Raw genomic sequence first — 27,740 nt, forward strand, 5'->3', positions numbered from 1 at the left:
ATATAAATATAGATAAATTTAGTTCGTTTTAGTTCCTTAGGGGTATAAATTTACACCGGGTATAAAACACCTTCATTATTTTGAAACCGACTCACACTTGGCCATTTTCAGATTTTTCCCTTTACCTTGACATAAAGACCTACCTCCATGCCAAATTTCAAGTCAATACGACCATTGGAAGTGGTCTAGGTTTTTGATGAGTGAGTCAGTGAATAAGTGAATCAGTGTATAGTAAAAATAGCGATTTTCTGACGTCAATATCTCAAGACCTACAATAGGTATATTAATGAAATTTTGTATTTTAGATAAGTGAGGGGGTCTCAACAGATACTAGAAATTTGATATGCGTAAATAAAATAGATTTTGAGTTACAGGGGGGTCGAATTTGGCCCGAAATGGTTCGTGTAATATAACCCACGGCCGGTGTGTCGCCTTTTTTGCTCGAACTTGGCGGACACACTGCCGTGTGTCTAGATTTGCGGCAATAAAGATCCATTAGAACCCATTGAAGATAATAAAGCTATTAACGTAGATACATAGACCTAATGTTAGGGAATTTCGTCATGCTTTAGGTGTGGCTAATAACTTTTCATAGGTTGGTAAAGTTCGAGAAAATTTTAGTAGGTACGGGATATTGCTAAAAGTAAGATTTTCTTTTGTATGTAATGTTGATCTACTGGCTATATACGAATGTACCTATACCAGAACGCAGAAAATAAAAAAAGAAATACAATTTACGGTTATTTCAGTTCATAAAGTAATGACGTAGGTGTAATAGAATAACTTATTAGGCTTACAGCAGTGCGGTATGTATACTTCATACCGCGTTTGTAAGTCGGTTGCTACGAGTAAGTAGTTGCGTAGTCCGTATCAGGTGTTAGTTGGAAAAACAATAGGCGCTTGCGACGACAGACGTCCCAATGTTTAAAAAACACTCATAAAATTATCTTCCACACGACTGCTCCATTGTATACAGTTCAAATTAATGGTTCGTACATTATGAACGGCCAGTTATTTTTGTTTCGCATTAAAACGGTTTTGCTTTTTTACTGCAGTATTTTTCGTAGCTGAGATAATATGATAGCTAATGGCTTTAGGGATCAGTGAGTGAATGACAAAGTAGTCTGATGTCCATATCAGGGGTATTATAAAGCCTGATTTAAATTACATTATATCGAAAACATTTGTTTGGATTGTGTAAGTAGGTTTTGTTTGTTGTGATTCTAAAAACTTCGTCGATTGTAAATCATTCAGCAACACCTGTGAATACTGTTCTTATCTTTCTATTTGCCTATAAATTGTTACATTCTAGAAAGCCAAATGTCCGAATTTTATGTAACATAGCATGGAAAACCTGGATAGCAATATTTATTTATGATATCGAACTCGACACGATTTAGACACCGGGAAAAATCCCGGTATGCGTAAAAAACCTCCACAAACTCTCAACAGTACTAAAATAATTCTTCCTCATCATGATTGGTACCTTATAAAGTTGAATTGTAGTTGGAACATACTCAATGAACTATAAGAGGTATATTACATTACAAAACTCAGGTATCAATTGGTCAATTACTTACACCAAGAAAGGTTTCAGTTTCCATTAAACCAAGAAAGTAACGGGTAATGTAATTTTATTTAGTTCTAAAAATGTATGTTGTTTAGCAAATATTTCCTTTCTACAGTCCGGTAGGTAAAATTACTATTTATGGAACTATTTCAGGTTCTATAAAAAAGGAATTCCTTTTTAGGGTTCCGTAGCCAAAATGGCAAAAACGGAACCCTTATAGTTTCGTCATGTCCGTCTGTCCGTCTGTCCGTCTGTCCGTCTGTCCGTCTGTCACAGCCGATTTACTCGGAAACTATAAGTACTACAGTGATGAAATTTGATGGGAATATGTGTTGTATGAACCGCTACAAAAATATGACACTAAATAGTAAAAAAAAGAATTGGGGGTGGGGCCCCCCATACATGTAACTGAGGGATGAAATTTTTTTTTTCGATGTACATACCCGTGTGGGGTATCAATGGAAAGGTCTTTTAAAATGATATAAAGTTTTCTAAAAAACATTTTTCTTAAAGTGAACGGTTTTTGAGATATCAGCTCTCAAAGTCGTAAAAAGTATGTCCCCCCCCCTCTATTTTTATAACTACGGGGTATAAAATTCTAAAAAAAATAGAGGTGATGCATGCTAATTAACTCTTTCAACGATTTTTGGTTTGATCAAAGTATCTCTTATAGTTTTTGAGATAGGTTGATTTAACTGTAATTTACGGAACCCTTCGTGCACGAGTCCGACTCGCACTTGGCCGGTTTTATTTATAGTTTCGATCGGACTTTCACAATGATAACACGGTGAACCAATGAATGGAATTTAAGATCTGCGATCATCAGTTTTTGCTAAAATACGTTAGTCTGCGAGGCTTTTATCCAAAAATAAATTCAAGGCCTAAAAACGCTGTTTATTCAATTCTAAATTGAAAATATAAGAACACTGACATTTCGTTATTGTGACCGAGATAAATTGGATTCCACTTCATTTGTCAAAGGGAATGGAAACTTCGGATACTGTGAAAACGTTTTTAAATTTCCGTTTTTTGTCCATCTTGCGGATAAATCAAATGATTTTCTTATTTAGTTTGGAAAGATTACATAAGAATTATTTTGGCAGGAGTTAATAAGAGGTTTAGTAGTAATGAAGCCTTAAAATGTGGTAAAAATAATATATGCTATAATTTCAACTTTGGCTAGTTGTCTATTAGATTTCAGACTTAATACAATATAAAGGTTTCTTATACATTTTTGCTTTGTGTAGGTACCTACTTTATTTATTTGAAACAAAGTTAACCTTTAACCTATAGTTGACATCATGATAAGCTTTTTGTTTCTCGCGGAATTTTCTACAATATTCAAAAGGATCCTTCTTTAACACAAGTCAGCTTTGTTGTTTTGTAAAAATATTTTTTATCCACCGTTTTTCATAACCATGAGGTGAAAAGTGTTCGGTGGCACACGCGTGTTTCAAACAGTGTTTACTTAGGCACTTTTGAGGTAGAGATACATCGCGTGGACCGGAACGTCAACAAAAGATCCATTTTGTTTAAAAAGGCCTTTGTGGAAGTCTGTCAGAGATTTGATTATAATATTCTCAGGTTGCTTGACGGTTTTTGCGTGCCATCATTTTGTTTAACTTAACCTTCGCAAATGTACAGAAATCATAGGAAAGGAATGTTTTGTTTTGCTTTATTCAAATTTAATTACCTACCTGTACTTGTTTACATGGACTTTAGGTTAAAATCCGCTACAATTTAATTTTTGTTGCTTCAATAAAGGATGCGGTGGACCAACATTCTAAAATGATAGTGATTTCAAGTTGGTACTCTGTTTTCCAAGATCTGGCACCTTATAGTAACACCTATTGTTACTACCTCTACCCACCTCTAAATCTGTCAGCATGCCTAAGTACGAACATCCGCAACGTTCGCGGCTTTTGTTTTACAAGATGAAATTTTTCCATCTATTTATACTCCAGCGTATGTTTATAGAACGAAACCATTTTCTCCATCTTCGATAACACGTGATATTAGTGGTTCGTGTGTTCTTCATCATGAATATTTTGTTTATGTAGACACGATTAACGATCTGCGGAATGTTGAAAAATCATTTGTTTCATTGTGTATTCAGAAATAACGCTGCATACTTTGCCAATTTTCGGTTTTTTGGTAAGACAAATAAATATGAAATTTATTAAGTGCGTTTAAAATATTCGGTAATTTTCAAAGCCTGGAAATGGAATGTGTATTTCCTATGTCGTTTACTTTTGGCTTCAGATTTACTTTGGACACGCTGCGGTATACGTACATACAATGTAGTGTGTCTTATCCTAATTCCCAAGTGAGCTGGGGACTAAGATTGGAAAGCGCCGGGGATGGCCGTTGTCTTCGCCGTGTCAAGCTCGTCCACAAAACAATCTATCTTATTGTTGAAAGCGTAACATATAAATCAGAAGTCACGTTTCACAGTCCTTAGTACAGGTCTCGTTTTTTGCAGATTGTAAAGCAAACCGATACCTTAAGACATTTATGAAGCTCATCAATTTACTTTTTATATGAACCATTTCGTGTGGTGGTTGCGTTTAGTTTCATCAATCCATCTTCGCGTATAATATTTACCTACCTCAGACTGTCATGCATGGCAAACTTGGTACTTTGAAATTTCAACAGAAAAAGTAAAACAAAATTGCAACTTGCACGCTGTCTTGCATTGTGCCTAAATGTAGACGGAACGAACTAGTCCAAGCGACGCGGCGCGGCGTCCTATTTTTGTCGACAGACGACAGAACATTTTGGAGACAGATTACTCGAGTAATGTACGAGGAAGCCATAAAGCGTGTAATTACATATACCTACGTGCTTACGAATTGAGACTTCGATAAGATAATATTTTGTTTGGACCTTCCGTATCGAAGTAATGGAGGCCAGTAATAGATCTTAGACAGTTTCAAACCCGTTAATTGTCTTTTGGCCGTATTAGATAGGGACGTACTTTCACAGAAACTGTGAAATGTTACTTAGGTATAATAATCGTATTCCGTCCAAGATTCTTATTAGATGTTTATACAAAAATCGAATAATTTTGTCACCATTGAAATGTTGCATAACTGTTTGTATAATTTTTTCCCGCTCCTCCTGGGGAAAACATTAAAGTCTCTACGCTTGTCAATTGTTTATCAAATAAATAGGAACGATTCATAAGGTTGTTATTATTTGTGTCACGTTCCCGAAGGATCCCGAAAAATACGATGCTTGGGAATCATCACAGCTGTGAATGATGGATTTGATGTGATTTAAAATGAAAGGAATCGAGCTATATTGTTGCCACTAGAATTTACATTGATTGTGTGTCTCTTCTGGCATACGGAAGGCTAGTTTTCACGACGTTTCGGTTACTGACTCAGAATTGATTTTAGCATAACTAAAATGTTCTCGAGACCTTCGAAATTGATAACTCAAAATTGTCTTTCGTATTGTTTTCAACTGTGTATTCTGTAACGTTTGTGTAATACCTAAAACGATGTACCGTTAGTTTTGGCTCATGTAGGTAGATACTAAACGATATCCAGCAGATTTACAACTACTGATTGTTTGAAGTTCGATTACCTACTTAATTATCTGTTTCGAAACAATGTTTGACTTGTCATAACTACTTGAAATTAGTCCATATATCAATAGCACCCACACCTGTAACAAACAAAGTTTATCGCAGGTACCTACAAATATGAATTATTTGAACGTGGGCTTGGCTTAGTGCGGAGATCGATCGATATTTGTTGCTATTTTGAAATAAACATATTTTTCAATAATAATTTGACATGTTTCACTCTGCGCACATCTTATTGTTTATACATTACGTGATCTGCTTAGTCTCGTTTAGCTCACGTTAAAAGCGAGTAAGATTAATCACGAACCATCGATAGCATGCAAGCCGAGCATATTTTGTGAATGAAATTCCACATTTTGTGTGGGAAGTTTAGAATATTTGACGTGCCGCATCCGGAACATTACTTTTCTGGACGTTGAAGAAGACGATATAATTAGTAAGTGTAATACTTCAGAAATTATGATTCAAGTTTAGCTATCATTCATATTTGTTGTTATCGGATATTGTTAAAGTTATCAGACATAGGTAGTTTTCGATGGAAGAATGAGAAAAGTTCAAAACTGTTCATCATCATCCTAGCGTTGTCCCGGTTGCCCTTCCGGGCCCGGGGTCCGCTTTCCTGCTACTTCTCCTCCACTTCGCTCGGTCTTCGGCATCCCTGGTGGTTAGTCCATTGGCACGCATGTCATCCCTTACGACGTCAAGCCAGCATTTCCTGGGTCTACCTAGTCTGCCCCGGCCGGGCGGAGGCGCCATGGCTAGACATTTGTTCCCCACGTAAGTGGCCGGTTTCCGTAAAACGTGTCCGTACCAGCGTAAGCGACACTCTTGCAGTTTGTCTGCAATGTCACGGACATGAAGGCTGCCGCGGATGCGCGAGTTCCTAACGCGGTCTTTCCGCGTAACTCCACACATCCAGCGCAGCATTTTCATCTCCGTGACCCGCAGCTCCTGCTTGTGCCGCTCAAGCACAGGCCACGCTTCACTGCCATACAAAAGGACAGGCCTAATGATGGATTTATAGACCTGTCCCTTCAGCTTAACCGGCATTTTAGGGTCACAAATGACACCAGACACCTCACGCCACTTGGCCCATGCCGCCGAAATTCGTGCCCTGACGTCGCAATCGATGCCACCAGACGCGTGAAGGACAGATCCCAAGTACCTGACCTGATCCGTCTGCTCAACCATATTACCGTCTATGCAGACGGAGGTGGGATCTGTCGAGTTGCAGGCCACGTACTCGGTCTTCCCCACATGCAGCTGCAAACCGCCGTTCTCGAGTGACTCCTTCCACATGTTAACACGCTGCACCAACCGTCCCTTGTCCGCGTCTGCCAGCGCGATGTCGTCAGCATACATGAGCAACCACGGGGGCTGCTCATGCGCATCTCGGATGCTTTCGGACAATGAGTCCAGTATCACGCTGAACAGAAACGGACTAAGGACGGAGCCCTGGTGTACTCCAACGGTAACAGGGAAGGGTGTAGTGTCACCAACAGCGGTCCGAACCACTGAATCGGAATCCCGGTACATGTCTCGGATAATGTCAACATAGACTTCTGGCACCTCTTTGGACCGCAGCGCCCACGGGATCATCATGCGAGGAACACAGTCGAAGGCCTTCTGCATGTCCAGAAAAAGGAAATGCAGAGGTGTGTTCTTCGCCCTGTATTTCTCCATCACAATCCTTAGGGCGAAAACAGGGTCCATGGTTCCATGACCAGGGCGGAAGCCATACTGACAATCCGAAACAATGCACTCCTGCCGGAGCCGAGAGACGACGATCCGCTCAAAGAGCTTCATGGTGTGGGACATGACCTTTATACCGCGATAGTTTCCACACTCCTGCACAGACCCCTTGCCCTTAAAGACTGGAGTGATGATACTCCGTCTCCATTGGTTCGGGATCCGGCCGGTGTCCCATACGCGGTTAAATAGGTTTGTTAGGATGCCCACCCCACGAGGCCCCATAGCTTTCCATACTTCGATGGGGACTCCATCGGCTCCGACAGCTTTCCGATTTTTCATGCGGCGAAGAGCCAACTGGACTTCGTCAGGCGTTATCGGTGGCACCAGTCCTTGATTCGGAGGGAGGTCCGGTGGCTGCACTTCTCTGTGCTGCTTATTCAGCAGCTCGTGGAAATACGAGCGCCATCTCTCCTTCACCGCGAGGTCCTCGCATAACAGGTTGCCGTCAGGATCTTTGACACAGCAGCACTTGGAGATGTCCTGTGCCGCTTTAATCCTGGAACGAGCGAACTTATAAATGAGCTTTTGCCCCTCAGACGTTTCCAACCTATCATATAGTGGCTGTAAGTGGTTACGTCTGGCTCTGGCTACAGCTCGTTTTGTGGCTCGTTTTGCAAGCCTGTAAGCGTCGCGATCTTCGGGAGAGTTGGACGCTTGCCACTTCAGAAAAAGTGCTTTCTTCACCCTAGTCTCCCTCTGGACTGTGTCGTCCCACCACCAAGTTTCCTTGTCACACTTGCGTCCACCCTTAGACATTTCCAGCACCGCCTTCGCCGCCTCCGTGACAGATGCCTGAATCCTGTCCCAGTGTTTTTGGACCAGTTCGCCTTCGGCTCCGTCGCACTTGTCGCCGATAGCCGAGGCGAGCATGTGGGACTTGTTTTCATCAAGCATCCACCACCTGATTTGGCGTTGGAAATGCTCCGGACGTTTGTCTTTGGGCTTCACACAGAGATCCATGACAAGGAGACGGTGTTGCGCAGTGAAACTCTCGCCGGGTATGACCTTGCAGTTGGCTACTTTGCTGATGTGATGCCTTCTAGTGAGTAGGAAGTCGATTTGGGTCGCATTTCTCCCGCTCCTGTAGGTGATCAAATGGTCAGGTTTCTTTTTGAAAAACGTGTTCACAACGGCCAGGTCGGCTGCGGCACACGTCCGGAGAATCTCTTCCCCTTCCGTGTTCCGGTTACCGTGTCCAAAGCCCCCGTGAACCCGTTCAAAATCCACCCCCAACTCACCCACATGACCGTTCAAATCGCCCCCCAAAACGATGTCCTGCGACAACGGGATGCCACTAAGCACATCACCGAGTTTATTCCAGAACGAAATCTTGTCAGCAACGCTACAACCGGCCTGTGGTGCGTATGCACTTATCAAGTGGGTTTGAACCCCCTCGATAAGCACCTTGACTACCATAAGTCGGTCGCTAAGACGTTTCCCCTCCAAGATATCGTCGTGCAATCCCTCGGCTAGCACTATAGCTACCCCGTTCTCACCACCAGGTGCACCCGTGTAGATCAGCTTGTAGCCGTTCCCAATGTACCGGGATCTGCTGCCTTTCCACCGAGTCTCCTGCAGGAACGCCACGGCCACCCTCCGCCTGATGAGTACGTCGGCCAGCTCCCTCGCGCGTCCAGTCAACGTGCCAATGTTCCACGTTACGAAGCGGATCTTTTCGGTAGGGGCTCTCTTCTTTGACCGTGCCCGTCCGTGGCACGGTAGCCCCTGCCCACTTGCCACAGAAGTCGGGCGAAGCTCCTGCGCGCCGTTATGCGGCGGCGCCCTATCCGTGACCCTTTTCCTATTTTTCCTATCCATTTGATATGGCTATACTGTGGCCTTTACGGAAGCGACTGCCGTCTGACCTCCCAACCCCGAAGGGAGAGCCTGCGCCAGAGCCTCGTTCGTTTTTCAGCAGGTGTACCGACTAGCAGGTGAGGTTGGCTTGGGCCCGATGATCTTGGTGGGCCCCATACACCCAAAAGTTCAAAACTGTTATAAAAGCATAAAAGTTTTCCTTATTCTTACTAGGATTTGCATATCTTTTGTATGTAACTTAAGATGACGATAGTATGGGAATAATAGGGATAGGCGTTGTATCCATAAATTGGGTCTAAAATATGATAAACTTCACAATGTTATAAAAGCGACCCTTTTTCTTTTCTTCGAGTTTTTGGTTAACAAAATAAAACAGGAGAAAGTGAAAACACTCAATCTACGCGCGATACATAACATATTTGAAAATAGATTAAAAGTGATGAGGCGACATTACTTTTGTCGATAGCATGAATAATCTTTTCAAAGCTTTTATTTTTTCGCAGGAAGCGTGATCTGTTACGTGTTGAGATTAATGTTAGCTTCGATAATACATTCAGTTGGTTCACAATGGTTTCATCGTTGTTCCGATAGATTGGATTATTGAACTCCGTCCGTTTATTTGAGTTATTGCTATTATAAATCCGACTACTAGGAAACCCTTTCGTTTGTTCTTGTTTATGTTTTCTATTGAATTAATTTATATTAATTGTTAAAATTAATTGGTATATATTTTTGACCAGTCTAAGATTAAAAGCACAATAGCAGCCTATTTACATAGGTAGTTGCTACAAGTTAATAATATTTGTGGGTATAGAAACTGAATCCTTTTTGTGTAATAAGTGGTAGGAGGAATCATAAAGCTCTGCATTCAGTAAACAGATTTAGAAACCGTGCGACCAACTTATTTATTCAGTCCGCTTAATTCAGGCTAGTGCTTATTTATTTTTGTTTTTGTATTTTCCTTTGGTTCAGGCACCATTTTTCTGTGACACTCTAGTAGTAGAGATTTTGTACGAAATCCTAAAAATAATGGTTAAGAAGGCTGTGACAATGAGTTTAATTAAAAAAGGGATTTAGGCTTTAATCGAATTTAAACGGAGACGTTTCTGGGAATAAATACCTAATTAGTACACTTTATTTACGGCTACAATATTCATAACGCTCAACGTGAAATTGAACAACCAGGCTCGTGCATTATTTGTACACTGGAAATAGACTGTAAAAGAGATTCATTTTCTTTTTATAGAACTGTACAAACCATATAAAAATCCAGCGCATTACTACCTAGCTTTTACAGAGAACATGCTTTTAAATGGCCTCCACAGGACCACGTTTATACCTGTAGGTATGTACGGTGCTTCAAACTGAAATACGGCTAATTCTAAATGTATGAGCTTTATCCACTCATTTTACCGCACGCAACCATTCAAACCTTATTAAATCACTGGTCGGGAAATATGGAATTAAACTATAATGTGTTTATACTAATACTCTGGGGTTATCAGCTAATAACGGTTAATTATGTTAATTAACATTTCTCTTTGTGGGTGGGGCCTCTCATTTACATAAACGGTGCAGCGTTAGTTTTATCTAGGTACAATTACTAGCATGATTTCGCTCTCTATCTACTTGATAGCTAATTAGCGTATTAGTTAACGATTAAAGATGTCGTGTCAAGCCATTCGTGAAATTAGTACCTAGTAGAAGGAGTTTATGGTACAAGTATAGCGAAGCTTCTTGTCGGGTAAAACGAGTTCCCAAGATTAACTTGCAAACTGCATTTAGATCCATCTACATATTTTAAACATGTCACAAGATATACCTATTCATATATTTCCTACCTAGTATTTTTGCAATATGTTATTGTACGAAATCCATTCGCTTCAATCCCTTCAATGAAAACACGAACCATAGAAATAAGACATTGACAGAAGATACATATCCGCTCGCGTGTCGATGTCTAGGTTGATGAATCATTGTCACCCCCGAGTAAGCATCACATAATGGATCATTAACGTTGAAGATACATGTGGCCGTTACGAGAACATCGACTCAGAAGATAAACATGAAGAGATTTCATTACTCTGAGTGTAGATTTCCACGTATTTTTACGAATTTTCCAGTTAACCAGCTTTATGTATTCTGGGTGTAAAAGAAAGGTATATATTTGAAACAAAATAATGTAACAAATATTGTCTTGTCAAATATCAAAGCAAAATCAGCCTTTGTTTATATTTATAAAAAAAAATAAAGGCGCGATATTTCCACAGCCGTTCGAATAGACCGAGTAACCCTTTCTAGGAAAATGCCAAACGAACAAGTGGTTGGAAAAATTGATAAAAAATTGCAAAATTGTGAGAGACTGTTTCTTTGGAATTTTTCTTCGGAATAAAGGGCTAGGACATTTATTTTTCGGGTCAGCACAATTTCTTTTTGGTAATTGTGATTCTATTTTATAAAGCCAGATAATATTCAAAATTCTTTGCATCTTCCATTCGGCCTACACTGAAAAAATCTTTGCGAACATTTGATTGATTGACACGAAGCGTATTAAGGCAATCATTATGTAATTCTTTAAATAAACCAAATTAATATTTAAGAATATTAAAATCTTTTTCATGGTTATGACTTTAAAAGACCCGTAACTTTTGAACCAGGTGACAAACATCAAGTATATGACTGAAAATAACACGAAGAGTATAAAAGGTATCGACCTTCAAATGTCAGGTCGACAGCGTAACTTTATTAAATGGTCGCGATTACGCCAAAGTCACTTGGGTATGGAACCCTAGTAGGCCATCCTGATAACCCAGACACTTGGCAAACATCCCCTTGATACAGTAAGTGGTAACCCTAAACTAGTAGGTACCTACTAACTATGTTAACAGGCCTAATAGCCTGGCTTTAGTTAAACGTGCTAAACGAACCAAGTAGATAGGTTTCCGAAATAGTTTACCTATGAAAGTTTATGTTTGCTGCTGATTGACAAAGGACGACTGGCGAAAACTAAGTCTATTAGGTACGTCTTTGTCATTTAGTATACTAACTAAATATAATACCTACTAGCCAAGCAGTTTCATACATTCCTCAATTCAAAAGAGCTGGCAATAATAGCACAGAAATTATAAATTCGGGATTTTTAAACAGGTAAAAGGTAATAAACCTAGCCAATGTTACTATCAGGACGATATTGCAACTTATTTTGCGTAGGTAGGTACGCAGTTTTGGTAATTTTAGTTGGTCCATTAAATATTTTTAGTGTTTAATCGTATATTGATTTCTGACACTTACGCGAATATTAGACATTTAAATAAAACTACTTTTACGGATTTTATCGCGTTATATTAATATTATTTAATCCCGACGTTTCGGATCCTTTACAGCATCCATGGTCACGGGCAGACTCGTCGGGATTAAATAATATTAATATAACGCGATAAAATCCGTAAAAGTAGTTTTATTTAAATGTTTAATCGTATGTTTGAACAGCGTAGTAAGCTCTTTAGCTGTGAAATGGAGTGGCGTTATCAGTGTCCCCACTTTCCTTTGAGAGCGCTAATACTAGGGCACCTAATTGCCAACCTCGGTCGCACATTTTGCAAATTGCACACAAGCTGATCTGATTCTGATCACAAAGTTATCTGGAGGCTGAAACTTTAAAGCAATAAAATAATACCTATTCTGCAAGCTTTATCTAGGAATGAAGGCTGAATTTAAATTTAATATTAATTTCAAAAAAGCTGCAACAAATTTTGGCAGGATATATAATACAGCCTGTGTACATTTTCACTGTTGGATTATTACCTATTTTTTTTATCTCACTCGTTTTTGGGAAGTCTTCAGAAAAAAAAAATGTGGAATAAGATTCAAGTATTCAAAAATACTTAATTTCTACAATGCGGGTATATGACCGGGTATATATATGACCTCAAAGGGCTTGCAATAACAAAGCATTGCCCTTCAAGCCGCGCTTGTGGATATTGTTTGTTTTCAAAAATAAGAAAGGTATTGAACCGAATCCCAGTACGACGAATGGACGATTGAGTTTGTTTTCATACTGAAAGAAATTCTGTTAACATAATTCTGCCTTCCTTTTAATGCTTATTTTATTAATTTATGAGTCTATAAATTCATTTAAATGTATTCAAATGCCTATATTTTTTCGTTTATTATAATGATGTCCTTTTTAATAGCAAGTATAAGTACTTAGCTAAGTAGGTACTTACGATAGCCAGTGAAGGTTCACATCAATGTGGAGTATGCAAAGATTTTTAATCTAATCCACCTCAATGAGTAAGTACGAGGCAAAGTTTCAGTAACTCATCTTGGTACTTAGACTTGCTCTACAGAGTGCCTACGTAGGAGTTTACTCTATCTGGCATGTTTATAAATAAACGAGACTTTATTTGACATAATCCAGAAGATGTTAAGAACTTTCTATGATTTCATATAATCGCACTATACGATAATGGGTCCAACCATCAAACGATTTTTTTTATTCTTTCATTAAAAACATATTACAAGCCTTTGTGTGTTGTGCACTATTTAAATTTAACATGCCATCCGTGATCCGTACCTTTGCCGGGGCCACATATGGTGGCCAGTCATTGACATTTTACCCTGTATACCTCATTTAAATTCCAAATGAGAATAAGTAAACACCACAAACTGAAATGGGAACGTAAAAGAATACAAACATAATTTCCCGCGGAGCTGTTTATGACTTACCTTTACCAAATTTATTGCAGGAAATAAAGCTGATTCCGCGAAATTAGATAGACATACGTAAAATGGCGAAGGGAAAATGTGGCGCGTAACAAATTAAGTATATCATTTCTCAGAAATAGTTTAAAATATAGTAATGTAGTTCGGAAATTTCGGAAGTTTCGGAATAATGTCTATTGTTTACGCCGATTTATTTTGCTGAAATAGGCCGACGTAACCCAACCGACATTTAGCCCTGGGCAACTAAATCAAATTTTCAATCGTCTATCCTCCGGTTTGAGTAGATTTTGCGCGGAATAATGTAATATTTCTTAAATAAATATTAAATTAAAGATTTAATATTGGAACGTGAATTCAGTTGATTTTTATAATACGGGTCCTTTGACATTCAGTGCTTGTTAAATATTTATTTAAATTAGTATTTTATAGAAGTCTGGACATTCCCAAAGCATTGGTTTACATTTTTTTTTATTAATTTTAGTACTTACGTTATATTACTTTACTACATAGCATATTTAATATTCGGGAGTTATTAGTGTAAAGGGCGTTTTATTTTCTCATACCTAGGGCTCTCCAGAGGGCTCGAACGGGTATACATTACGTTACATTATTCCGTACCTCCTTAATTGAAGTGCTAACAGCTATATGATGTAATAAAAGCTAGGCTGTCGGTTCTCATCAATATTATGCTCTCCTAGGTAGAATTTTACTAGGGAAATTGGGATGTTTGGCTTTTATAGGATTATTTATTCAACATGTGGAGGCCTGTAAGAGCTTATATTTAATTAAATATTCAGTGAACTTGTGACATAAAACTTCCTTAAGCAGGTACTTCTAAAGCAACTGTAACGTGATTATGTGACGCTCGGAAAATGCGCAGATCTTTATTTCCACACGACAGAGCACCTTTTGAGGACATAAAAGTTTTCCGTTCACTTACTTTTAACTTTCTTTGGTTCCTATTCATAAAGTACGAAATTATTGTAATGTTATGCAATGTGTGTTACCCCTTGAATAAGTTGAGTCGTCAAAGTTACTCTTTTAGGATGAAAATAGCGTAGGTATTTCGGTAGGTACACAGTCGCTCAAATTATCTGAAAATATTTGTATATTTTTGACTTACTTTATGAATTATTATTTCTATTTTCCTGTTAAAAATCTTCCATTTTAACACTTGTTATTTCGTACATTATGTCATACTTAACATAAAGTCGCTTAAGTCATTGGCAGGTATACTTGAAACTAAACAGCTGCACGTCAAACTTTACTTCATCTCCAAACACATCGAGAGTATTTACAAATAATGTTCATTTTACGGTTTTTGACGAAATATCGGCAAATATTCTCGATAAAAAATGTGGTTGCAGAACTGGCGAGCGACCGAGCGTTGTCAATGAATAGATACCACTTAAGCCAAGTGTTTAGTGTAGTGGAGTGGAGAACATGGTAGCTACTACTATATCTACGTAGACAATATGTGTTAGAGCGTCAAGTGTTGCTCTTGACTTCATAAAAACCGCTCGAATGTACGTTGAATGGCGAAGGGACATACTCACGTGAATGTACTTTGAATGGAGTCACTAATACAGATTTTTCAAAATTGTATTCTTGTGCTCTCAATAATAGACCTTTTCATCAATATTTAACCTTAAGTAACATGACGAAAACAACAAAGATGCTTGACATTCATGAATGAGATGAGAATGAAAAGGATCTATACATCAATTTATCCACATTATGTGAAGTAAAATTTCTATATGCTTTTCGAAAATATAATAAACCAATACCTCAAGCTGACATGAGCGGTGTTCTGAATTTCTGTTTTCTCTCATATTATAGCGGACACGGACAAGACATTTGTTTTGTAACTCAAGCATGTTTCGAACCGTAATAAAAATCGCAATCAATCGTGTGAGGGTTCCTTTAAATATTCATTGAACGGTTAACTTTTCAATTTCGCTGCAGGCGTGTTTATTAATTCAATTATTCCGCAATATGGATTGAATGCAATTTGTTGTTACCACCAAAATTTATTGATGTTGCTGCTGTACGATTGTTATCTAGTACTATTAGAGGTCTATAACGCTCTTCAATTAAGTAATTAGATATCTGTTGGACATAAGTATCTGAACTAATTGTGTGGCGTGGTTTTTGTGACTCTTACGTAAAATATCGGTTACGAAATAGCAATATCGATGAACGTGCTTCGTTCTCCAGATAGTCTGTGTTAGTTACAAGTTCCCGTAGGTACTACAGCTTAATGATGTCGCCATGTTGCGCTATTTTCAACACTCTTTTTATTCGTGGATTTGTATGAAAAGCATTGCTATAGCAAAAACTTTTCAAACTTATAAATTATGCACGTAATTACAAGTTTTGTTTTTAACATGTTAACAGGCTTTGTAAAATTAATTGTGTATTCTGTGGTTCATATAAATTTTCTTTCAAGTATTAAATTGTTTGTTTAAGAATTACATGGGACATTTCAGTAATTTTAAGATTGATGGCATGGTGATTTAGAATACGGATTTACTACACAATGATGGCTCCGGAAGAGTGATTATATAGTCTTAGTCATTGTCGCCAAAATTCCGCAATCATCAAGATGCTTAATGAACAACATGCCTTCGTAAAATTTGCTTTTCGGAAATGAGACAAGCGTGAAAATAATTATAGGAAACAGTAGGTACCAGAAAAAGTACCTAATTACATGTTATCTACCTAAAGAATACTTATATGTCACTTGAACAATAGCCTGCCAGCAACCACGTACCTACTTTCTAAATAAGGTAAACTCTGACTCTAAATGCTTTAAATGGCCTCGTAATGGGTGTAGGGCAGTAATAGAAAAAACTTTGGCAGCATGCACCTTTAACCCCAAAACAAACCCAAAGTTGACTCTTTTCCTGTTCCTGTTCAGACAGGATCTACGAACTTGGAATAACAATGACTACTGAGTGGAAAGGAATGTTGCTAAATTGACCAAAATAAATAACATAAACATGAAGGTAGTTTTAGGGTACTCATCATCATCATCAGCCTATAGCAGTCCACTGCTGGACATAGGCCTCTCCAAGTGCACGCCACTGAGATCGATTTTCGGCTGCTCGCATCCAGCTCCTGCCAGCCGTCTTGCGCAAGTCATCACTCCACCGTGCCTGAGGACGTCCTACACTACGTTTGCCGAGGCGTGGTCTCCACTCTAGAACTCGTTTACCCCAACGGTTATCGGTTCTTCGGCTAATATGGCCAGCCCACTGCCACTTCAGCTTGCTGATTCGGTGGGCTATGTCGATGACTTTGGTTCTCTGACGGATTACCTCATTTCTGATGCGATCCCTCAGAGAAATGCCAAGCATAGCTCTTTCCATAGCCCGCTGAGCGACTTTAAACTTGTGGACCAGCCGTACCGTCAGTGTCCACGTTTCGGCTCCGTAAGTCATGACAGGTAGGACGCACTGATTGAAGACTTTTGTCTTTAGGCACTGTGGGATCGACGATGTTAGGACTCGACGTAGCTTCCCAAATGCAGCCCAACCCAACTGAATTCTCCTATTTACCTCGTCCTCAAAGTTGTTTCTACCTAACTGCAATGTCTGCCCGAGGTATACATATTTCCGAACAACTTCGACAACGGCGCCGTGTATCGCAATCGGTTCCGGTAGAACATGTTCATTGAACATGACCTTGGTTTTGTCCAAGTTCATCCGTAGGCCGATGCGTAGAGAAGATTCAGCCAGGTCGTTCAGCATCTGTTGTAGGTCCTGCAGCGTTTCCGCCATGATGATGATATCGTCAGCAAATCGCAAGTGAGAGATGTGTTCGCCATTGATGTTGATGCCGCGTCCTTTCCAGTTCAGCGTCTTGAACATATCCTCCATTGCATTAGTGAACAGTTTCGGGGAAATAACATCCCCTTGTCTCACTCCTCGATGCAACGGTATGGGCCTTGTTTGCTGATTCTGTACTTGGGCCGACATTGTAGCGGCTTCGTAGAGACATCTCATCACTTGGATGTATCGCCAATCTACTTGACAACGCTGCAGGGACTCCAAAACAGACCAGATTTCAACCGAGTCAAAGGCCTTCTCATAGTCCACAAATGCTAGACATAGGGGCTGATTATACTCTTCGGTCTTCTGTATAATCTGCCGCACTGTGTGGATGTGGTCTATGGTGCCGTATCCGCTCCGAAACCCAGCCTGCTCCGGTGGTTGGAATTCGTCGAGTCTCCGCGCAAGTCGGTTCGTGATCACTCTTGAGAACAGCTTATATACGTGGCTTAGGAGGGAAATGGGTCGATAGTTCTTCAGCTGGGTTTTGTATCCCTTTTTGAAGAACAGGACGACAACACTCCTACTCCACGCCTCTGGAGTTCTCCCTTCGAAAAGGACGGCATTAAAAAGCTTCTGGAGCTCCCCCAGTACGGGCTTACCTCCCGCTTTTAATAGCTCTGTTGTAATGCCATCCTCGCCAGGGGCTTTTCCATTTTTGAGCTGTCTCAGAGCGATCTCGATTTCGCCACTGCTGACTTCTGGCAGGTCTTCGGTGAAATGGCGTGTTAATGTGGCTCTAGAATCCTCATTTCCGGGATCAGGTCGAGATGCATGCGATGCGTATAACCGGCCATAGAAATTTTCCACTTCCGAAACGACTGCCGGTACCGAAGAAACGACTTCTCCACTTGTTGTGGTCAGCTTCGTCTAGTGGCTTCTTCCAAGAGATTGTACGAACACCTTTGACTCCCGATTCCGCTCAATTGCTCTTTCAATGTCAAGAGTATTGGAGCACCGGAGGTCGCGTCGTACGTGCTTGTTGATCTCTTGGTTTAGAGCCCGCTTAGCTGACGAAGCGACAGGCGGGTTTTCACGTCGTTTCTTCATAAGCCCTAATGTCTCTTCCGAAAGCTTTGATTTCTTGCCCTTACGCTGCATGTTACAGAATCTCGAACCTTCCTCCCTGAGGCTCCGAACCACATATTCGTGGTTCTGGTACTCACACACTCCAAAACATAAGTCGGCCGATGGTTTGTTTGGGCTCATAAATCAGTATAAGAGTAATGGTAGTCTTCACATTACAAAGATCAGGTATTCAGATTCAGATATAGGCATCTGGCATCTGGCGGTATCAGACTATCAGATTTTGACTGGAATCCAGATTAAATTTTTGAAAAATTGACAACTACTTATCGAGTCAACTGTCGGGCAACTGTTTAGTCTGCAGTGTGCGGATTCTCTTAGACGGGTGATAATATTTTGCCACCAGTAGCAAGAAAGCCACGTTCTAAGCAGCGGGACACTTAATACCCACAAACGTTTTATTAACTCTAAAATAGTGCCCGCCTTTAGGCTACTGAAACTTTTATTAAAATTACTAGAGATACCGTCTGAGTCTAATTAAAATATACGACGACACAGACTGGGCTTTAGTTTCATTCTTGGTAAACTATGATAAAATATATTTTGACAGAAGGAAAGGCACATTAATTGTGAAAATTATACCTACGCGTCGTTTTTACATTTAGTTTAAATTAATTTAGTATAAATTAATGCATATTTTTCTTCCTTACGTCTGATTCATTTGGTTTGGCAGAGCAGCTCATATATTTCTGGCAGGGTATTGATTATCTCAATACTGAAAAGGCAACAAAATTCATTGCGCTCGCATGTCTGAAAATGTGGTACACTCAACAACAAAAATAACTGAACTAACTGAATGTAAGTACGTATACTAAACAATAATGTGTAGGTTTTCTAAAAGGCATTTTGTGTATGTTACACAATTACCCAGTAGGTTACGTGCTACTTTCATTTCGGAGCTTTAAACATGGTAATATTTTAGGACTGAAATAACTTCGCCTACATCACCTGGGTAATGTATGGCTTTGTACAAAAATATTTTCTTGTTTTATATAAAAAAATTGAAACTGAATTGTTTCTGGCATAAAATATAAAATACGAGTTGCGCTGAAATTTTTTCATAACTATTGTTTTTTCCTGCTTCGCATGCAAATAGCGGTACCTGCTTTAAAATTATTGTGTTTTACGCGTATTTTTTTTTCGGACTCGTACGAATTGTATGAATATTTCAAACATCAAACGTCATAAGTAATTTCAATGTTTTTTCAATACACTGGGGACTGGAAAAAAATTGTCAGTCTATAATAGCTGTTCCCTAAAGTAGAAACAACTTTTTGCATCCATATAAAAAGTACCAGGCGTAGTTGCCACTTGACGCGGGTGAACCCGCTGGCGGAAACCTGTATTTTATTTTTTTAACACGTTCAACTGTTGAGTTCAATTTCGTAATTAATTCGATTTACCCATTACAATGGAACCTATCAAAATTTTCCTTACTTTTCGCACCAATTTTCGTGAAGGGCGGAACCTTTTGGCGACGGCCCTTTACGAGATTTTTTCGTATTTTTATTGCTTGTATTCACTGCATAATAACGGGAATTACAAATGCTATATTTTCAATGGTGGCTCGTAATTATGTTCTATTGTTTTACTTAATAAAATTCTTATTAACTTTTGTTGCGAGTGACTGCCGCTTAGTCTCAAGGCACGGAATTAATTTTGTAAAAACAATTTTAAAGATTTCAAATATTGCGACCTTGATTCTAGGTATTTTGGTTATTTTTAGCTGTAACGGTAATCTGTTTATAACAAATGCTTTATACAATAACAGAAAAAACTATAAAACCATAAAATGGACACAGACATTTATGAAACACGCATGGTTTCGCGGAAGCATAAATTTTGTTATGTCCGTTCATTTTCCTCTATTTAGTAACATCGGTTTTGTTTGAAACATTGATGAGTAATATCCAAAAAGTTTAATTAACAAGTAAACACGGTATGTTTGACGATGATAGTTTAGTACGGCAATATTTGAAATTGGCCGTAATTCAGTAGTATCAACTTATCTATAGCAATCGAGGTAAGTGGAAAAAATAAGTATCATAAATACGTCTATCCTATCTCGGACTAAAACTTGATAGATTATCTGTTCCATAAAGATACAAATAAAAATATACTCGTATTTTTTTCAATAAAAGAGCTTTTCGTTCGCTTTAATATCAATCCTCTTTTCTCGTTGTATTTAATGTTATCAAATTCTCTCGGTTTTTAATTTCGCATTGGGATTTGGCAGGGGAGCGGATTATGATGACGGCTTCTGTCGTCTTAAGGTCGGAAATAAATTATTATTTGTCTTAACAACTAGACTCGAAATCTGAAATGAGCTATTTCCAGTTCTAATGAAAGTTTTGTAACGCAATTAAATTTGATATTGCTACAGATAAGACCTAGGCCTTATCTACGCATTGAAGCCTGGCAATACATTCAGTATTACCTAAATAAATAACATGGCTTTCTGAGAAAGGCTTATTTCGTCTGGCAGTACTTATAGCAAATGTGGGCATTAAATACTCGAACAAAACCAATTAATAAATTATATGTTCGTCTAATCTTCAGCCATAAATTGCACAATTCGTGGAATACCAAAGATCTTTGCTATATTGTTGTAACTTAATATACCTAATAAAGCATTTCAACTTGACTCAATTATTCTCAGTGAGGTGAAAAGATTCCTATAAAAAAGTTGTAAGTGAGAACGGATCATCCTATTGATATAAAAATCTCGATCGTAAAACCCAAGATTAGTGTCGAGATTGTTGAAGGTATAAAACCTTAATAAGAAATAGTCCTGGAATGTCCTTTGAGAGTAATAAAAACACGAGAAGTAAAAACTGACTGTTTCTTTCAAGTATTTCTTTTATTGATAAAGCGATCTTTGTGGTTTAGTACAGCAGGAAAGGTAATATTTCATTTGGGGTCCTGAAGAGGGATGCGAGTGATTTGCGGAACGAGGTCTTTTGTCGAATGAACGTGCTTAAACACTAGGGTTTTTCCAAGCCTTAGTATTTTATTGTCCCGAAAAAAGAAAAATAGGGAAACTGTAACCTGTAAAATAATTATTTCTTTAGAGATGTAAGAAAACAAACAATGAAGGTTCTGCGAAACTTTGTGGTTTATCTGGCCTACGGTCGATAGGTACAAGATATTCTGTTTTTGGGATGAAATATCGCTTTTTTGCTGAGAATATTTTTTTGACCTGAATTTTGTATAGGTTGATTAGTAGGAAGCACCCTAAACGGAAAATTCTATATTTGACATTCTCTGTCTGCATATTGATATTGTAAACGAAACGTGGTAATATTGAAGAAGGAAAGAAGGAAACGAAGATTCCATGCCCAATCTAATACATTTTATTATTTGGACAGGAAAATATTCAAGTAAGGCATTTAGTATACAAAACAGGATCTAATGAAATCCAGACGTTTGTATTGAAGTGTTTCTTTTTGTAAGACAGTTATTTATTACTGCGCATGGTTAGCAACGTGCTGGCTACCCTACACCTGTTTTATAAAAAACCGCGTTATTTTCACCTGTCTCAATTAAAAGGTATAGCAAGAGTTTTACAATCTATACAGCAGCGTTCGCTTTGATGTCGGCCGGTGCCGCGCGTATGTCTATTTATGCTGTCATCAGAATTTATGCAGCAGTTATCAACTATTATGCTGTCCACGTGGCCCGGAGCCTCGCGATGTTTTTCTGAGCATGAAGATTTTTTAAAAGTGTGTTGTTAACTATGCTTCTAAAGATCAAAAGAACAAAGTAGGTGTAAAAATTGCCTAAATTCCAAGAACGAATCACGGAATCGATATAATTCTCAGAAACACATGCATTGTGTGTGTCGCTGTAATATTACATTAGCTTGTTTATTTCTATAATTTTACACTATCAGAGCAAACCTCTCATTTCAAATGGATAGTCTGGGATGATCGTCATAAGCTGGGTCTAATGTAGGCATTTTAAACTTTGATAACATACTATGTCACAGTTGTCCACACAAGTATGTGAAATTACCAACTATTGTTACAACTAGACCCTCATAATGTTAGGAACGGAAGTTTTGAAGGCTCAGAGTCTGGGTACTTGTTGTATCTTGGAACTAAATCGTGTATCATCAGTCTGTCCATTATAGTAACATGGACAATGTCCAGTGTAATCCTATCAGCCTGTACTCGTAGGTTCGACCGTAATCCTGTCTGATGGGCCGGACCGCGACTGAATTCCACAACAAAACAGACGCAACGAGATTCCAATGTATTGAATGTTTTCTGACGGCAAAACCTATCAACGCGGAAGACATAAGGGGGATAATCTGACGAGCTAGTCGAACGATTCAACAAATTAAGTAGAAATAGAGAGCTACAGTGACTTCATTCGTAAGGCTTAGTCAGGTTATATGTTTATTGATTAAGTATGTGGCAGCATGTCTGTCTGTCAGTCTTGAATGTTTAATACGTTAATAATAGCGATAGACTGAGACCTACGTGCTGGAAACCACAGAAAATTGCTCTTTTATATGAATAGCCACGACTACGTTGTGGGCAGAGAAGTTATAGGCACGGTCATAAATGGAATCGATTTTGTCTAAGAATTCACATGACTCACACAGGGATTATACGTTTATCGACTGGTTAATAAATAAACCCATAATTATCTACGTGTTAGAGAAACACGTCTAAGAAAAATGTGTTGGAAATTTCAAAACACAAATAACCTCCATAATTACTGTAAATACTAGGATACGGTTGTTTATTTACGATAACGGTTGGATTCCTCATGTTTGTTATGAATACACGTACCGTAATTTAAAAATTGTGTATTTTGTTTTCCTTTATCGTCTTACCTGAATTTTTCTTTTTCTTCGTTCTAGAATGGTTCACATTTTTGTTTCAGAAGATGGCTGACGAAGCGCGCGATTTAGTGATTAAAGAACCGTGATCGACAAGTGAACAGAAAATATGTACGGTATCAGGTTATTTGTAAGCAAAGATTTTAGACAGAACAATGTTTGGGGGCCCATCAATAAGACTGAGGCTGTCGACGGCGTGGCTGTCAACGTGTCGAGAGTGAACCAGACAATATACTCCTCCAGCGATGACGAATACATATTCGACAGAACGGATGTTCGCGCCATATTTATTACGCTGTACACCATCGTATTCTGCTGCTGTTTCTTTGGTAAGTAAAGTACTCTTAAAATACCTACCCCCAGATACGTCGGTATCAATCGAAATTCCAATAGGTATGCGAGACCACTTTCAGAGAAAAAAACAACTTTAGTGTTTATTTCTACGAATTGAATAACCCTAGCGAATTTTAAAAGTTCTATCCAAGTTCATGTCCTTTTAGTACTGCGTAACTATTCTATAATCTGTGGTACTGCTAGGAATGTAAATCGACTGAAACAACACAGTTTATAATATACATAGAGAAAGGTACCTACTACATTAAGAACAAGAGTCGTAGATACCTATAGTAAATAAGCAAACTTCTCAGACATAATTCGCACCTTGTTTCGAGCACCCTGTAATGAACTTTGATTAACACAACACCAATGTCTTTAATTTGCAACGCGTACAAAATAATGTACCTAATTAAAACTTTCTTGTTTTAACCCCATGTAAACATTATATTTCGGCGTGTTTAATATTCGTCGGCTGTTCCTACTTTATTGTCCCCCCCGTGGTGTAAAACCCCCGTATTACGAAGTGGATTTCAACGCCTTAGTAGAAATATGTATACATATATTTCCGTAGACAGCGAACCTGCCAAATAAGTAGGTACAATAGAGATTTTTTTCTTTAAGATTTTAGATTTATAGTAGTCGCTCTAAAATAAGGTCGCTTTTTATGGAATTTCAGGAAGAAATTCACAGCAAAATATTGTACAAGTTAAAATTTTCGAGCAATTTTCCTCATTTTATTTTTGTAGGTAGGTAATTGATTACCTTTTAAATACCTACTCGGGTGCGTTAAATTGTTGCCGTTCCTTTAAAGTATTCTTTGCACAAAATGTTATATAGGTACCAGTTTATTTTACTGTTTATTGAGAAGAAAAATCGGGAAAGAAAATTCCCACCGTAGAAAATATCCACTATGATCCCTAAGTCTTAATACTAGTAACTTGTAAAACTATGTATAGGTATTAGATATCTACACAAACCCAAACTCGTAGGCACTTATGAGCCCAAGGATTATAGCTGATCACTAGAAGGCAGTATATTCCACGCAATGCACACACATTACCGCTGCAGCCTTCACGTACAAACAAACGAATAAACATTAATCAATTATGTCCATATACTGTGACATCATTAACAGTGTCAAATGAAACTCGTAATTAGCTGGAATTATCAGGAATCTCATATACACAGATTAATGTTCATCAACTATTTTGGTATATTGTAACTATATAAAATAAAACATCCATTCATCTTTTGCCTAGCCTTTTCCCAACTATAGTTGTAAGTTTCCAGTCTACTCGGATACGGCTGAGTACCAGAGCTTTAAAAAGAGCTACTGCCTATCTGACCTCCTCAACCCAGTTAAACGGGCAACCTTGGACTGAATGCCAAACTTTCTGACTTCCGACTACTCGTAACGTACATACCGTTTGTCGAAAATATGTTTTTTGTTTTTATCAGAGGTTTGATGGCAAAGAATGGAACACGACGTCATAGTTAGTTATATACCTAGTAATTATAAATTATTTTGACTATTTGTCAAAAAAAATTACTAAGTACTCGTGAATACCAGCTCGTTTTATCTTAAAAAACAAAGAGTGTAGCGTCGGTCTATTAATTTATCATTGTTGTAGCATATGCTAACATAGCTTCTTTTGTCATTTATCATTCCCCGAGTTATTTTTTGCCTTTCCCCTGCCTCGGAATAATATAATGCAGAAAACAGAAACTACCGTTCAAAAGGAATAAGATGATCTACACAATTTATTTTGTTTGTATAAATAAATTACAATATATATTAAAAATAAAGTTCTAGGTAATATTATATTTCAGTAATTTTAGACCTTGAAAGATGCGAAATCACTGCATACAGTTTGGGCTTACCTAAGCGTTTAGGGAGAAATAAAACCTGAAATAAATAAATTCGCAAAGACGAGCTTTTTACGCTCTGAAACACTATAAAATGAATAAAGTATTCATGATTACGAATAGAACCTGTGATAGAACTTACATTTAAAGCCAAAGTACTCAGGAGACAGGTGCCGTCAAGCTTTCTCATTAGGATAATTTAAATTGACAAATAGCTGGTACTTTTTAAATAGACAACTTTTTTCACTAGAATTATAATATTATTCAAGATAATGACTTGTTTTTGTGGGCAGATTCTGTTGCCATACTTCCATAGTGTGAAATAAAGGAAAGAACTTTAGAAAATTAACTTTCGTGCCTTATCTCTCTCATCAATCATCAAAAGAAAGAAGTGTTAGTTACACCATTTTTAATTCAAGAACCTCTGAGCCAATTTGGCGAAATTTGAAGAGAAGGTCGAGGTAGCGTTTATTTCCTATTTGGGTATATGAAGTAGTTCACTAGAGACGCGGGTGAAACCTCTAGCAGAAGCTACAGTTCTTGAATGAAATATATACTATATGACACGTGCTCGCTTTTATACCGCAAAATTAAAGTTATTCTCGGTAGTCAGTAATCCGAATATACACTTTATACAGAATTGTTTTTTTTTAGAAAAGTGAGGTAGACAAAACATGAATCTAACGCAAAATCTGAACAGATTCACGGAATAATAGTCTGAAAACATTACAAACATCATTAATCCTCATAACCTCAATGACTGATTATTTCCGTAATCGAAAACGATTTACCATCGTTTTTCACTTGCATTAAATCGATGAGAGAGTTCAAAAACTACGTGCTCGTAACTTTCATGAGTTGCCAATAAAATCTGTGATCAGGCCTCCCGAGCGTTATAGGGTTACAATATTTTGCTCAAACAAAAAAAAATCAGCATCGTTATGTAGGCATTTTTTTTTGGTACTAGATATTTAAAATAGGAAAAAAATACGTGTGGCACTCGGGGACTGCCGCGGTAAAGCTATTGCATAGCATTCTGTATCAACAGTATTTCTTTTTCTTTGATATTAATTCAAGTTACACTTTTTGAGCGTGGTGACCGATAGGAAAACAAATTTTTCTTTTTTATTAAATAAATAAAAAGTTAATATTGTTCAAAATATTTTTTATTATTTTACAATACATGTGGGTTTTATTATCTTTCTCACAAACAGCTGATTATGTATCCGTCCGATTTCGGAGCAGCTCGTCAAGTACAATACGTCTAATCGCACGACACACAGCGCCGTGTCGAAGACTGCCGAACTGACACGACGTTAGACGATGCACGGCCTTCAAGCCACACCTCCGGAGCGTGAGGTTTTTTCGTTACGGAATTTCTGGATTTGGTCCCCGCGCTCAAGGCCTGCGATAGAAGCTATGCAATAGCTTAATAATTATTATTCAATCTATTTTGAGCTAGCATTTCTCTATAATTGCGAGCATAAAATAAAATACAAACAAAAATATTTTTTCAGAGCCGTGGGTGCGTTTATGAACCAAACGTATGGTACGCAAACAGTGGGACTGAACAGTTTCTGTTTGCTCATTCATTAAACAGTTTAAAAAAATCAATATTACCTACTTACTTTATAAATGGCAATCCATAAAGAGTCAATTGTGTTTGAACATTACGTTCGAATTGAGAACCTCTTTGGAAAATCGGTTAAAATAATAGAGCTTTTTAACGCAAAATATATACCCGCGGAAACAGAATCTTCCAGTACATTTTGGTACACGCGTAAAACAATTTCCATCGAAATATTGTATCAAAGCAATTCCAGGTTAGATTCTTGTCCTATTTTCATTCTTTTACGAGTAAATTCCTATTGTAAAATATTTTCTCCGTAACGCGCAATATTTTCAACTAATTTTCTAAAAAGCTTCGAGTACGGGTATAGTTAATGTATCTACCTACATAAATTACGAACAATGTGAAAATTACAGCAGAATATTTATAAAATATTTTTACACCTGAAACCAAATTTTCATTACTGGATTTAAGTACGTACTTATTAAGAAACGAATAAACAAAAGTTAGTAGACTTGAAAGGTGGGTTGTTATATTTTACTGAGCTAATAACAATTTCAATTACTATAATTCATTATAAATACTATTTTCTCTGCAAACTTTGGCGTTAAAAGGAATTATCAGATAAAGCTAATGGTTTTATACAACAATGTTGCGAGGGAGATTCCTCAATTTCGGTAACTGGGTAAGTTGCCAGTAGGCTTAATATTTGTGCCTTACCAATATTTAATCAGAAAGCTTAA

The 27,740-nt window shown here is 38.0% G+C and overlaps 1 protein-coding gene across 4 annotated transcripts in view; it reads left to right on the top strand.

Moving 5' to 3' along the window:
* LOC124645698 (trissin receptor-like) overlaps window positions 1-27,740 on the top strand; it is a 123,394-nt gene that overhangs the window by 24,614 nt on the left and 71,040 nt on the right. For 3 of the 4 annotated variants that reach the window (XM_047185550.1, XM_047185552.1, XM_047185549.1), the window contains exon 2: window positions 23,270-23,554. In XM_047185550.1, coding sequence (XP_047041506.1) covers window positions 23,335-23,554 — 220 coding nt within the window. In that variant the 5' untranslated portion in view covers window positions 23,270-23,334. The remainder of the gene's footprint in view (window positions 1-23,269; window positions 23,555-27,740) is intronic. The other variant, XM_047185551.1, reaches the window with a different exon arrangement.

The sequence above is a fragment of the Helicoverpa zea genome, chromosome 3, assembly GCF_022581195.2.
Source record: "Helicoverpa zea isolate HzStark_Cry1AcR chromosome 3, ilHelZeax1.1, whole genome shotgun sequence".
Classification (NCBI taxonomy): Eukaryota; Metazoa; Arthropoda; class Insecta; order Lepidoptera; family Noctuidae; genus Helicoverpa; species Helicoverpa zea.